The 13,066-nt window shown below is 43.1% G+C and overlaps 5 protein-coding genes across 5 annotated transcripts; 2 read left to right on the top strand and 3 right to left on the bottom strand.

Annotated features, from left to right (window-relative positions):
• Nucleotides 1-936: 936 nt before the first annotated feature.
• Nucleotides 937-2,828, bottom strand: EAF01_003263 (uncharacterized protein). The gene is made up of 2 exons (XM_038911517.1): nucleotides 2,513-2,828; nucleotides 937-2,409 (listed from the first exon to the last, which is right to left on the bottom strand). The coding sequence occupies exons 1-2, from the start codon at nucleotides 2,722-2,724 to the stop codon at nucleotides 1,380-1,382; spliced, it is 1,242 nt and encodes a 413-aa protein (XP_038772752.1). The 5' UTR covers nucleotides 2,725-2,828; the 3' UTR covers nucleotides 937-1,379.
• A 1,340-nt stretch (nucleotides 2,829-4,168) lies between these two features.
• EAF01_003264 (uncharacterized protein) lies at nucleotides 4,169-4,984 on the bottom strand (the record flags this gene model as incomplete). The annotated part of the gene is made up of 1 exon (XM_038911518.1): nucleotides 4,169-4,984. The coding sequence occupies one exon, from the start codon at nucleotides 4,982-4,984 to the stop codon at nucleotides 4,169-4,171; it is 816 nt and encodes a 271-aa protein (XP_038772753.1).
• A 1,892-nt stretch (nucleotides 4,985-6,876) lies between these two features.
• Nucleotides 6,877-7,743, top strand: EAF01_003265 (uncharacterized protein; the record flags this gene model as incomplete). The annotated part of the gene is made up of 1 exon (XM_038911519.1): nucleotides 6,877-7,743. The coding sequence occupies one exon, from the start codon at nucleotides 6,877-6,879 to the stop codon at nucleotides 7,741-7,743; it is 867 nt and encodes a 288-aa protein (XP_038772754.1).
• A 401-nt stretch (nucleotides 7,744-8,144) lies between these two features.
• Nucleotides 8,145-10,059, bottom strand: EAF01_003266 (uncharacterized protein; the record flags this gene model as incomplete). Its single annotated transcript, XM_038911520.1, has 2 exons — nucleotides 8,145-9,838; nucleotides 9,888-10,059. The coding sequence occupies 2 exons, from the start codon at nucleotides 10,057-10,059 to the stop codon at nucleotides 8,145-8,147; spliced, it is 1,866 nt and encodes a 621-aa protein (XP_038772755.1).
• Nucleotides 10,060-10,685: 626 nt separating this feature from the next.
• On the top strand, nucleotides 10,686-12,931 carry EAF01_003267 (uncharacterized protein). The gene is made up of 2 exons (XM_038911521.1): nucleotides 10,686-10,919; nucleotides 10,973-12,931. Exons 1-2 carry the CDS (start codon nucleotides 10,744-10,746, stop codon nucleotides 12,675-12,677), a joined length of 1,881 nt encoding a protein of 626 aa, XP_038772756.1. The 5' UTR covers nucleotides 10,686-10,743; the 3' UTR covers nucleotides 12,678-12,931.
• Nucleotides 12,932-13,066: the final 135 nt, after the last annotated feature.

Here is a 13,066-nt window from a genome sequence, read left to right on the forward strand (position 1 = left end):
TTGTGCTTAAACTTTGAGTAATTGCGATGCATTGCTCGTGAAAAGATGCGATATGTGATTTGCTGAGTCCGACGAAAACTTTACACTTATCTGATGTTCAATATGAGTTTCTTTGTGAAGTGCTACCTAAGTTCACACTGTTTACTCAGTGGCATCAGTTGTACATTCAGCCGCGGGTTGTGATATATAGTTTCATCCAATTATATCATTCTTCATCATTCTCCTAATTTTTGTACATATCCAACGAATTTTTCCATGAATCTAAAGTGCAGTATGGCCATTCCCTTGTCACATACTGTTTCCGAAAACCCCTTTCTATAAATATATTTACAATAAGAATCCTCAGTTTTCAGATAAACACTTGAGACTATGGGCGTACAAGTGAAAGTTGGCTCTTGCCTAGTAATTATTGATTATTAGATGCATACCCAAGAAATGTTGACGGAGCAGAGGAATGCTTCATAAAGCTAACATTATTCTCGCCAAAGGGGTCTGAAATAAGAATGGGCAATTTTTCTCGGTGCTTTGATTTCATTTTATTGGCAAGGGAGACTGTAGCTAGCTGGGTTGCATATTATCAACCTATAGGAAGAAAGGGTGAGAGTCGCCTGAGATATAATGCAATTTTGTATTTTGGCTGTCAGTCTGAAAGTCTCTGATAGTTTCCGATGGGATTGGTTCATTGTTTTGGCCGGAGTTATTAGCAGTGGTTTGTTTGTGAAGAACATTAGATCAGATCATTTGTAACTCGGTGTGTATCAATACCTGCCCACTGACAGTTTGATGCACCACCCGGGGTGAGCGTCTGATAATATCACATCGGCTCCAAAAAACCGTCGTTGCATCACCATAATTGTCTTCGACTTACTAGTCGACCCCTCTTTCCTAGAAGCCTCAAAACATGTTTCCGTATTGAAGAGATCGAATCAATGAACAAATGAATTGCAAATTTATAAACCAATTCTCGTTATCAGATTGAAGATTGAAAATACAATATTGAAGCCAAGACTTGAACATTCAACTGCAACAGGTCAGCGCAAGGGAATGATGGACAATCTATACTTTTCGCTGCTATCCATTAGGTAGTAAATTCGACAAGAGAATTTCATTCTGATTGATAGGAATCCGCTAGCTGTCTCGAAATCAAGGAATCTGAGGGCAAACATACACTTGCCGAATTCCCAGCAACACTCGCTTGGGTCCCCGAAGACTTAGATCTGTATCGATGAAAATCTGGGGCATTCAACTTTCGAGAGTTGACAATGGTGGAATAGGTGGAGAAGGAGCAGTCTCCAGTAGAATGAGCGCTCCAATAACCACTCTCAAAAACAAGAAATCACCACTCAATAATATTCTATCCCATTCTTCCCCATCACAATCTATGTATCTCCATAGATGAAAACTCCCTTTCCACTCCTGAATCCCTCCAAGGTTCCTTTCACTGCCGACTTCAACACATCCTCCTTTGTCTCCCAATCCCACTTGAGTTCTTGAACCGGAATGTCCTTGAACATACCTAATCTCGTCATCTCCAAAATTTCATCGACAGTTTTCTTCTTCTCATCTGGGTGGCTATCGCTCCACCTACTAACCCAATAACCACTAAACTTAATATCCTTGAAGATCAAAGCTGCAGTAGGAAGCATCAATGGTTTCTTAGACATTCCTCCATATGTAACCAAATGACCTCCATTACTCAGACATTTCACCAAGGCACCTGCGGGTTGTCCACCCACACAGTTCAATCCCACGCGAATCTTCTCCCTGCCTCCATTCGTCCACTCCTTAACTTGGTCCCTGAACCTTTGATCCATCAATTCCGACTCGGTCACCACCTTCGTAGCACCCAATTCCAATAATTCTTTCTTCATCGCCTCAGTCTCCTCAGCATTCTCACGATCCCGTATGATATTGATACTCTTATATCCCCACCTCTTCCCCAACTGTATGGCTGCTCTCCCCACCCCACTATTCGCACCATTTTGTATGAACCAATCGCCCTCCACCATACTCTCGAAATCTCTCAGCATTCTGTAAGCCGTGCACGGATTAACGCTCACAGTGCCGACCTGAATGGGCTTCAGTCCCTCTTTGTTGCCAATCTTGAGAACCTGAGATTCCTCCGCGATAGCATGTGTGCGCCATGTTCCAAACCCAGTCGATTTCATAATCACCCAGTCGCCTTTCGAAAGGGTTGAGATGCCGGGACCGAGAGACATGACTTCGAAACATCCTTCATTACCACCGACGGCTGAGGGAGCTTCGGTTCCGAGAAGACTGGTGAAGGGGGGCTTGGAGGGGTAGACACCTTGGATTTGGTTTATATCGGCGGGGTTGATGGGGGTCGCGAGCGTACGGAGGAGCATCGATTTGGAAGGAAGAGAGGGGGAAATGGAGTGATTGTGAAGACTAGGAGTTTATTACTATTTAGCCATATTCATGAACACTTGAGGTAACTCCAAACGCAAACATAGACAACGAGTAAAAAGTAGATGGCGTCAAGAAAACTCACGATAAGACATCCGCCGGCTCTCCATACTTAGAATACACAAGTGCTTTAGCTTGCGTATAACCATATGGACCAGATTTGTATCTGCGAGCTATCAAGCTCCCCAAGCGATTCTGTGTACATTGTTTGCTCAACACAGCAGAAATCAAAGCTCCTCTCGAGCTTATTGCTGTGGTGGAGCTAGCTAAAGCTCTACAATGAACAGGACTCGCCATCTTCAATTATTCGTCCCAAAAGAATCTTATTTAATAAAATTGGCGTGCACCAAAACAAAAAGGATGGACTGGTTGATGAGAAAATTAATGAATGTAGAATGAAGTTGTTTCTTGTTAATATTTCCACCCACCCATTTATTTCATATCATATCATATCATATCATACTCGTATTATATCATGATATGATATGATAACCAATCTCATCCATCCATACATCCGCGGCTTTTGATAAAAAGTTTTTATGACGTTGATTGCCGAAATTTCTGAATTCATTGGTGCATCACAACACAGAACCACAGAACCACAGAACCACAGAGCCCCAGGGCCACAGGGCCACAAAGCTTGTAAATACAGGGATTTCCCTCCCACCATGACCCTGAAATTCAACCCTCTTCAGCCTCACATAGCCTCACATAATGTCACATAATGTCCTATAATGTCATATAATGTCACATTTATAGGGTAACTACAGTGTCTCAGTGTGACCAGATAGCACGTGGCCGCGGGTACTAGCTTGATGCTAATAAGTAGCTCCAGACACGAATTCAAATGATGATAAGATGATAGTTACCCTGAATTAGATTTAGATTTTAAATTAATTAATTAAAAAAAAACCCTTGATATTTTTCCATTTTTCTCAAACACCATCATGCAAAATGGGGAAAAGCAGGTTCGAGGTAGGGATTTGGAGTTTCCAATGATAATGCATATCGATCTGAAACATCAATGGATGAAGGAATGGATAGTCAACCATACATCACATACAATCTATAGATCTCTACAGATATCTATAGATACGGAAAGGCGTCATTCAGGTAAATGAGATCAATCATTAATGGGAAAAGGGGAGACTAGGAGAAGCAGAGATACATACACACACACACACAGAGAGAGAGGGAGAGGGGGGGGGGAAAGAAAGAAAGAAAGAGAGAAAGAAGCCTTCACTTCATAGTTCTATTACAGAAAATCAATATCTTATTCGAGTAAAAAAGGGCCCTCCGACCATGCAAATCCCCTACTGTATTTCGTTCAGAAAAGGCTAATAAATATGAGTATTTTGGTACCCCAAGAATAAACTATCATGGCACATGAAGCCAACATTAAAATGTTGTTTTGTTTGATACTGTAGTCAGCGTAAAACAAGACCCCGATAAAAACCACCGCCCAGAGATATCATCGATAAAAAGAAGGGCGCCATGCCAAACAAATGAAAAGATAAAATAGCATTTTTGTCCCCCTCTCAAGCTTGATTCATAGTACATGGGACGCCTGCTTCCCTTTCGTGCCCTCCCCTCCGCGTCTCTCGGTCCGTATCGTTGGAGATATGAGTATGGATCTCATCCGAGCATTCTGCCAGTGCTGTAGCGAGTTTTGGGTCGTAACAGATAGCAATACCCAAAAGCACCATTGGCGTTCTCACAACCGTCTCGCATGAACACCTCACTACGAGATATTCCTGAACATGTCATCACCCCCAAAACTACCACGATCATCATGCGCAAGCTTAGCCTTCAATTGATCGAGTTCCGGTAATTTTGGCGGCGGCGGGCTAGGCTTCGTGTATGCTGGCTTGATGTTCTCTTTTTGAATCTCTGGACTCTGCTGTAGAGTAGGAGTATACACTACAGGCTTCTTCTCATAAACCACGCTGTTCCTCTTACTGCTGCTCCCAAAACTCCTAAACCAGCTTCCACTCTTCCGCTTCACGAAGCTAGGTCTGCTGCTTGCAAGACTATTTGGACTCTCCGGTCTCCCCATCTTTGTTAAGTCCTCATGCGATTTCGCATTGCCACTTGTGTAATTGGTGTTGAGTGATTTTCGAGACAGGAATTTGCGGATACTACTTTCTTTTTCGGGTCGACTAGGACTATTCGGGACAGCAGCGTCCGAAGGGGCTCTCACGCGAACTGGAAGGGCATGATTGCGAGGAGATGGGGAGGTAGGTGGGAAATAACCATTGGATTTCGTCGTGGTGAGGTGAGAAAAGTCGGATTGGTTATTTGCCGATGCTGACGCTGGAGGTGTACTAGTAAATGTGCTTCGAACAGGATCGGCAGTTTGAGGAGTGGCTGCAGGTTTCGATGCCGCAGATGCAGGTGCAGGTGCAGGTGTGGGTGCAATAGTCGGTTTGGGTGCCTCTTCTTCTATTGGAGAATCTGGAAGAGGCGGCGGGATATCAGTCCCGTCTGTCAAATTGAAGTCAAAGGATTTGAGAGCAGGAAGTTCAAATCGCCCATTGGGCTTGCCATTGATAGGCATATTCGCAAAGTATTTCTTGAACGTTCGATTTTGGTAGAGATCTCGCAATTCGCAGAATGGCAGATTGAATGAGAATCAGACAAAATATTTGAGCTCGCAACAGAATTTCCAAATGTTGAATGCTTGAGATTTATCCGTCGTACTTAGGTAGAGATTGTATTCAATAGAGTGAGAGATGTGGATGAATGGTAACTGCAAAAGAAGTAACGAGAGACTGCAAATCGAATTGGCTCGAGCTTTGCTTGCGATTTCCTATCTAGGAACTCTTCTCTGATCCCAGGAAACGAATTGATGTGATATCAAGGTGGCGGGTGAAATGAAGTGAATATGGAGATGCGATGAACCGGCAATTTGTGAGACTGCAGAAAGATCCAGTTTTCAGTTGATTAAGAATAGATAGCTAGTTCAACGGTGTACTCCGCACAAAACGGTGTATGAAACTCAAATGATCATATTATGACATTAAAGTGATTGGCATTAACATTGAAATTATGTGTGGATGTATGTATGTAGATGTAAAGAGGATAGGAAGAGAGGTATAAGTACAGGATACAATAGATACACAGTTCATGAGTATCGAGAAGAGATGAAGAGATTGTGTGTATGTATGTGTATTATCTCGAATTATGTATCGATAGCAAGAACAACGAGGACTGAGACTTTAAGTCATCTAATATAACTAACTATAGAAACAACAAGACGAAGCAAAAACAGGTGTATAAAATCAATTGGAGTAAAGAATGAAGATTTTCGTATCGTATTATATTGCTCGTCCGTTCGCTTTCTCGTTTGTTTGTTTGTTTATATATGCATGTACTAGGAGGGACTGTACCGTACCTCCGTACCAACTAGGGAATATACCGGTCTGTCAATACCGGTCTGTCAAATTATTCTGCTTGGATGCTTTTTTCGACTCCGTACACTTCGTATGTTGCTGGTATTGGTGGTACCAAATGCTGCCCCATTTTAAAGTGTTGGAGGAGAACCAATGAAGCTATCAAAAGAAATAGTCATCCGATCTTGATTGAAGTTTTAGATTAAAATAAAATAGAGTTAACTATACATGAACGCAGAAGTTGTGTGATTTGTGGATTTAATGCACTCATTTCTGTTGAATGCAGGGTGGCAGCAGTAGTAGCTAAGCTAATAAGTTATCGAGTAAATAGTAAGTCTGTATATATTTATATATATATACACCTCAATTCGAATCAAACTACATTCATTCTATACATCTCGTTCCTCTCATGACATCAAGGTTAGGTAGGTACTTCGTTCAAGACTTACACTCGCAGTTGTAGTTTCAAGTAGCGGAAGCAATTATACCAGCTACATCCCTTTGGTCGAAATGTAAGTATAGATTCTATCCCACCATGTCGTTTCTTCCGACTCTCAGAATGAGGTGTATGTATACTATGTTCCCGACGACATCTTGCTACAAATTGGTATCACAATGGCGTTTCATGCAGTGCAGACTAATGCGCATTCAAATATATTGCATCGAAGGCTTCACGACATTTCTGAATAACCCCTTCACTGTCCAATCAAAAATCGTCAAATTCGGTAGTTTCCGAGAGCTAATGTCGCCGCAAAGAATACAGTCATCACCCTTTTTCCTTTCTCATTTCTCCGTTCGCAAAAATACAGAATCCCTAGTCCTCGAAATAATGAGAAAATGAAGGCACTACGATGTATTGGGCTTTTAGATAATAATGTATCACGTGTCAATACTTTAGCTGCTTCCTATCATAGCACATTGTTCTCCGGATGACTCATGTTTAGCTACCCCCCTATTATATAGTCTGCTCGATAACTGATGCATTTCACAGTATACCTATTTGTAAAGTCGCGCGATCGGTTCTTCAGTTCTCCAACAGTTTTCAATTTAGTTAAAGATGTCTACGCTAAGCCCATCCACTACCCACCAGGAATCCGTTTCCACGTACCTCCTTTATAACCGATGGGCCGCAACTTACGACACAGACCAAAACCCTCTACAAATTCTTGACTCTGCCCTCATTCCTTCACTATTGGAGACGTTGTTTTTAATCCCATCAGAAGCTCAAGATAACATCACCATCACCGAGTTAGGATGTGGCACTGGCCGGAATACTATCCGGTTCTTTGCACCACCTTTCTCCAAAAAGATCTCTAAAATCCACGCTCTTGATCTCTCGCCCGCAATGCTTGAGATTGCCCGGTCCTGTTGCAGCCTTTGCGTTTCGGAAAACGCTAGCCATGTCCCCATCATCCAATTCGACGAGTTCAATGCCCTTAATGTTCAATCTAATCCCGAAGTTTCGAAATTGGTCCAAGGACAAGCGAACATGGTGATTAGTACTCTCGTCCTTGAACATCTTCCCCTTGGTGCGTTTTTCTCGGCTGTGACCTTCCTGCTGAAACCAGATTCGGATGTGAACAGCGGAAAAGTATTGATCACCAATATGCACGCTGAGATGGGTAGGTTGTCTCAGGCCGGGTTTAAAGACGAAATTGAAGGAAAGAAGACGAAAGTTAGAGGCGAAAGTTATATCTATGAGGTTGAAGAAGTGGTAGAGGAGGGCAAGAAATGGGGATTTCATGTCGTGGGGGAGGTGTCGGAACGGACAGTGGAAGAAAACGATATCGAGGACGGCAGTGGATTAGAACTAGGAATTAGGGGGGCAAAATGGGTAGGAAAGAAGATGTGGTTCGGAATGGTGATGCAAAGGAAACACAAACAAAACGATTTAACACCGAAAATCAAAGCGTTACTCACATAGCAAATGGTCCAGACTATCGAGAAGCCTAATTTTTTGTCTCATTGAATGGAGTCTTTATTCTGCTTCGTAGATTGCCGAGCTGTACGTTGTCCATGAACGAATCTTATCGAGGAAGACATCTTTTCATACTCGAGGTCTTCAAGATGTTTCTGCGGCGAGGCACAGGAAGCTGTTGTACAAACGCCTTGCGTCTGAATTCAAATTACATTTGTATACTGAAAATCGCCATCTATTTTTTACAGTGAAGATTGTTGCGTTAACAAGCAAATGATAGCCAAGAGGATAAAAAATATCAAGATTCATGCGATCAAACATGATCTCAAACCATCACCACAAGTTTGTGTGGTCTTTTCCCGTAGAGATCTCAGATGAGTGACGAGTAAGTGTCGGGCATAAATTAATCACCGTACCATACCTGCTGTTTGGGTCGACTTCTCGTCTCCAAACCTCAACTTCTGCCATTTATCCATATCTTCTTCACACACTTGCCTTTGAAACTCCCTGGTTTGTACCCGCCGCTGCCTTTTCTTCTCGACGCGCCTTTTCCGGAGCGTTTCCGCCTCCTCGGAAGTGGAGGCCTGACTTATCATCTCTGATAACCCTACTATATCTGCGTTCGATTGTTTTAAACTTCGTTCCTGCCACTCGTGGAAGTCCTTGTTCCAACCCTCATCTACTTGAGAATCCCACAACATCTCTATCATGGAGGCAACTTGTAAAGTGCGGCCATCGTCTGAGTGCTGGCCCATGATTTGAATGCCAACAGTCGAAGGCACGCTCTGTTTGGAAAATTTGAATGGCAATTTGCATGGTATGCTGATGGAGGGTATACCAGCAAGACTAGCAGGCACTGTGAATACATCATTCATATAGGCATCAACCGGTGTTTGACGCTCAGTAATATCTTGAACAGTTGGTGAAAGAGTGGGAGCTGTGGGACAGAGGATAATGTCCACTTCAGCGGGGCCCAGTTTATCTTCGAGTGCAATTCCTTCTTCCATATCACTAAGATCAAATTGTTCTTCTGGGTGTAGAAAATTGGGCATGGAGAAGACACGGTCAAAATCTCTCTGAACCAACCGTCGAACCTTTTGTGCCTGAATAAAGTAATTATCAATAGCATCAGAGCTCAGTGAATATGACCCAAGAAGAATTCGCCTCTTCACTTCGTCTCCAAAGCCAGCGCCCCTGGTCTCGGAATAGAGGACATCTCCGGCCCCATCACTCGATTGGTCACGAGTTCCGTACCTAACTCCATCATATTTTGAAAGATTAGAGGACGCTTCGGCTGCGGCAAGTACGTAATATGCTGAAAGGGCATGTTTTGTGTTAGGAAGTGATATGGGAAGAATTGTGCATCCTTCACGCTGAAGAAGTTCCAATATCCGTTGCCACGCCCATGAAACTTCCAAGTCCAATTCTGAGATATTATATTCGATTGGAACACCAATCTTTAGCTCTCGAAGGTAAAATGGATCATGCGTAGCAGAGATCTTTGTTTTTCCGAAAAAACTCATCCGCTGTTCTTTGATACGGGCTCGACTGGAGGGCTTGATACTCGTAGGATCCCGAGGATCATGACTGCTCAATCTCGAAAATATTTCATGTATTCTACTTGCACCACGTGCTATTAAGCCGACAGTATCGAGCGAATTCGCGTAAGGCACCACACCAAAGCGAGATACGATGCCATACGAAGGTTTAAACCCTGCAGTGCCAGTGTATGCAGCTGGCAATCTAACTGACCCACCAGTGTCTGTGCCGAGTGCCATGTTAGTTGTGCTTGTTGCCACAGCCATTGCGCTTCCACCAGAGCTTCCTCCAACCGATCTCGACCGGAAAGGCTTGTGGTGACGGACAGCACCGAAGTGTGAGTTTAATGAATGCGAACCCATTCCAAATTCATCCATATTCGTCTTCCCCGCGACATTTCCAGTGCCAACTTTGACATCTTCTACCACGGAAGCATCAAAAGGACTCTGATATGTCTCGAGAATACGAGATGCGCATGTCGTTGTTTCTGAAATGGTTGCTATGTTGTCTTTTACGGCAACAGCTCGCGATACCTTAGGGAGGAGTTTTTTGGGGCCATTCTCTTGTACTGTTAGCACTCATCGACATAATCCAAGAAGCAGTTCCAATACCTTGTTTGAGAAGGGGCAATTTTGACTTGTCATCAGCCGGGGGAATCAATCTTGGTTCTGATATGAATGCATTCGTATCTTGATGTGGATGAACTCTTGCTTCCTTAGCCTGCAAATGAACTTTGAAAAGTTCTGAATTAAAAGCCTTTCGCCATCTGACAGTACGTGCCATTACATACAATATGGCGAGTCATATATCCGGGGAGTATGAACACACAAGACATATAAACTTCAAATCACATTTCGATCAGAATTAACGGGTTGTGACTTTTTGGAGCTCTTATCGGATAAAAAGTGAATAGTTTTCCCGATCTCCGACCTTCCGACCTTCCGACCTCATGGACCCCTTACTTACCCTACCACTTGGTAGCTCTCAAGGTTCTTGAAGAGAAGCTCTCCGCCACATGATTATACAAGACAAGACAATCATTCATTCTCTGAGACCCATGCAAAGGTAGGTGTAGGTTGGTTTGGTCTCACTACATATTGGATATTATTAGTTTAGCTTATCAGACTATCTATTTATCTATCTCCGTCTCGGTCTCCATAATTATATCTATGTCTACATCTCTCAGCTGTCCATCATTCTTCTCGATTTATCACTTTTCTTATATGTCCTGGGTACATATCGTTCATTATCTGTCTGATAGTCCTATTGCCCAACTATCACTCTAAGTGTTCGTAGTTTGGCACGAAGCTCACTTCACACATCTCATTGAGCAACGGTCGCTCATCATTTAGCATTCACTTCAACATTCAGAGTCCAAAATCCTGAATGATAGTGCTCACTGCCTGAGACTTACTTTGACCCCCCCCCCCCCCCCCATTTGCCATTACTCATAATATTAAGGACATCATGAAGATAGAAAAACATCTATTGACCTTAACCGGTCTTCTCACATCTCTAGCAGCAGGTGCCCAGCCTTCTGCGCCAGCTGCTATTGCGGCACCTATGAGACCATTACAATGGGGCCAACTCAATTTCTTACAAACCACCGATACTCATGGGTGGCATGCAGGTCATCTACAAGAGTAGGTGAAATGACAAATCGGTGGAATTGAACGAAGGCTGACTGAAATCTCAGGGCCCAGTACTCTGCGGACTGGGGTGACTACATATCATTCGCAGAGCAGATGAAGAAGCAAGCAGATGATAAAGGCGTTGATCTTTTACTTGTCGATACAGGAGATAGAATTGAGGGAAATGGATTATACGATGCATCAGATCCCAAAGGGCAATATACATACGACATTTTCAGGGAACAACATATCGACATCATCTGTACTGGAAACCATGAGTTATACAAGGCAGATGCCGCCGCTCGAGAATACGATCAAACTGTGCCAAATTTCAACGGCAATTATCTTGCTTCAAATCTCGACTACATAAATCCAAAGACCGGTGAACAAATTCCGATGGCAAAACGCTATCGTAAGTTTACAACGAAGAATCAGGGGATCACAGTGGTCGCGTTTGGATTTCTCTTCGATTTCAATAGAAACGCCAACAATACTGTTGTGCAAGAAGTCGAAAAAACTATTAAAGAAGAATGGTTCCAACAAGCAATTCGAGAAGATGCTGATTTGTTTGTGGTTATTGGACATGTAACTCTGGATGGGCCGGAATACAAGGCCATTTACAAGGCTTTGAGAGATCAAAATTGGGATACTCCCATCCAGTTTTTTGGTGGCCATAGCCATATTCGAAGCTATGCCAAATACGATTCTAAGGCGTACGGAATACAGAGCGGTCGATATATGGAGACTGTTGGCTGGATGTCCATTGAAGGTATCAAGAAGAACGAAAAGGAAAAGATGTTCCAAGAAGAACACACTTCTAGGACACAAGCCACTGAGGTTGCCGAACTTACAAGCATGTCTTTTCAACGAAGGTATATTGACAATAACCTTTTTGGCTATCATTTTCATACTGGTTTAAACGATACAACATTTCCCACAGAGCATGGCAGGAATGTCTCGAATTATATCGCTAAAGCTCGAAAGGCTCTAAATCTCGACCACAATTTCGGCTGCGCCCCAAAAGATCTCTGGATGAGCAGAGCAAAATATCCTAGTAAAGACAGCCTTTTCTCGTGGCTTGGAGACGAAGTAATGCCTGATGTTGTATCCCGTCTTGATCGAAAGAGTGTTCCAACAATAGCTATCACCAACACAGGTGCCATGAGATTTGATATTTTCAAAGGTGCCTTTACAAGAGATACAACTTTTATCATCTCTCCGTTTGTTAGCAAATTTCTGTATATCAAAGACGTGCCAATAGCTGCTGCCGAACAAGTTCTCCCACTCCTTAACAGCGGCGGCAACATCTTCTCATCTTCGAATTTAGATACTAATAATCTCGCACCACCTGAACACCTCTCCTATAAAACGGATATCCTCGCTCCCTCGATACCCATCTCCAATCTCCCACCGCCATCTAACGCTCAATCTCCTCTCTTCTCATCCTCCTCAACCCAAGAACCCGACCTCATTCCTGGCTACACCACCAAGGATGACAACGGCTCCGATGGCGATGACACAATTCATTCCCCTATCACTTTCCATCGTGTACCTAATTGTATCGAATCCCGCATTAATATCCCTTCCACCAGCTCCAATCTCGAAACTGTAGATTTAGTCTTCATAGACTTCATAAAACCTTGGGTCCTGGTTGCATTGCGCTTTTCCGGGGCGGATTATACGGACGAAGATGTCAATAGTTATAGAAATGAGACTTTGACGGAGTTGATGGCCGGGTGGATCAAGGAGAATTGGGGCCAGGATTGTTAAACTGTGTGCCTCTCTTTTGGGAATTTTTGAGGAGTTAAATTGCATGACATAGGATTGTTGTTTTCTGGTCGGATGCATGGTGGATGGCGTTCTTATTGCATATCTCTGTATTACAATGGGATTTGAATGGAAGTGGGATGAAGCCTCTAGAGTGAGATGATGTCGTCATCAAGCTGTACATAGGTGCAGAGCTTATGAAATATTCAACTTCGATTCAACAATGAGAGGCTCTTTAATCTTGGATAATCTCCCTCCGCTGAACTCATCCGATTGATTGAATCATGGTGAGGGTTCTTGGCCATTCTGGCATTGAATCTTTTCAAATCAGATCGAAATAATGGTATGACATAGCTAATTAACAAATAATACAGCTGAGTGATATCAAGGGA

The sequence above is a fragment of the Botrytis porri genome (assembly GCF_014898465.1).
Source record: "Botrytis porri strain MUCL 3234 chromosome Unknown BPOR_004, whole genome shotgun sequence".
In the NCBI taxonomy this organism is placed as follows: domain Eukaryota; kingdom Fungi; phylum Ascomycota; class Leotiomycetes; order Helotiales; family Sclerotiniaceae; genus Botrytis; species Botrytis porri.

Bases quoted from the DNA above. Each gene is read 5' to 3' on its own strand.
- EAF01_003263 (XM_038911517.1), bottom strand. From the start codon at position 2,724: ATGGCGAGTCCTGTTCATTGTAGAGCTTTAGCTAGCTCCACCACAGCA. The intron at 2,410-2,512 runs GTGAGTTTTCTT...ATAAACTCCTAG, and splicing joins GAGCCGGCGGATGTCTTATC to TCTTCACAATCACTCCATTT.
- EAF01_003267 (XM_038911521.1), top strand. From the start codon at position 10,744: ATGAAGATAGAAAAACATCTATTGACCTTAACCGGTCTTCTCACATCT. The intron at 10,920-10,972 runs GTAGGTGAAATG...CTGAAATCTCAG, and splicing joins CATGCAGGTCATCTACAAGA to GGCCCAGTACTCTGCGGACT.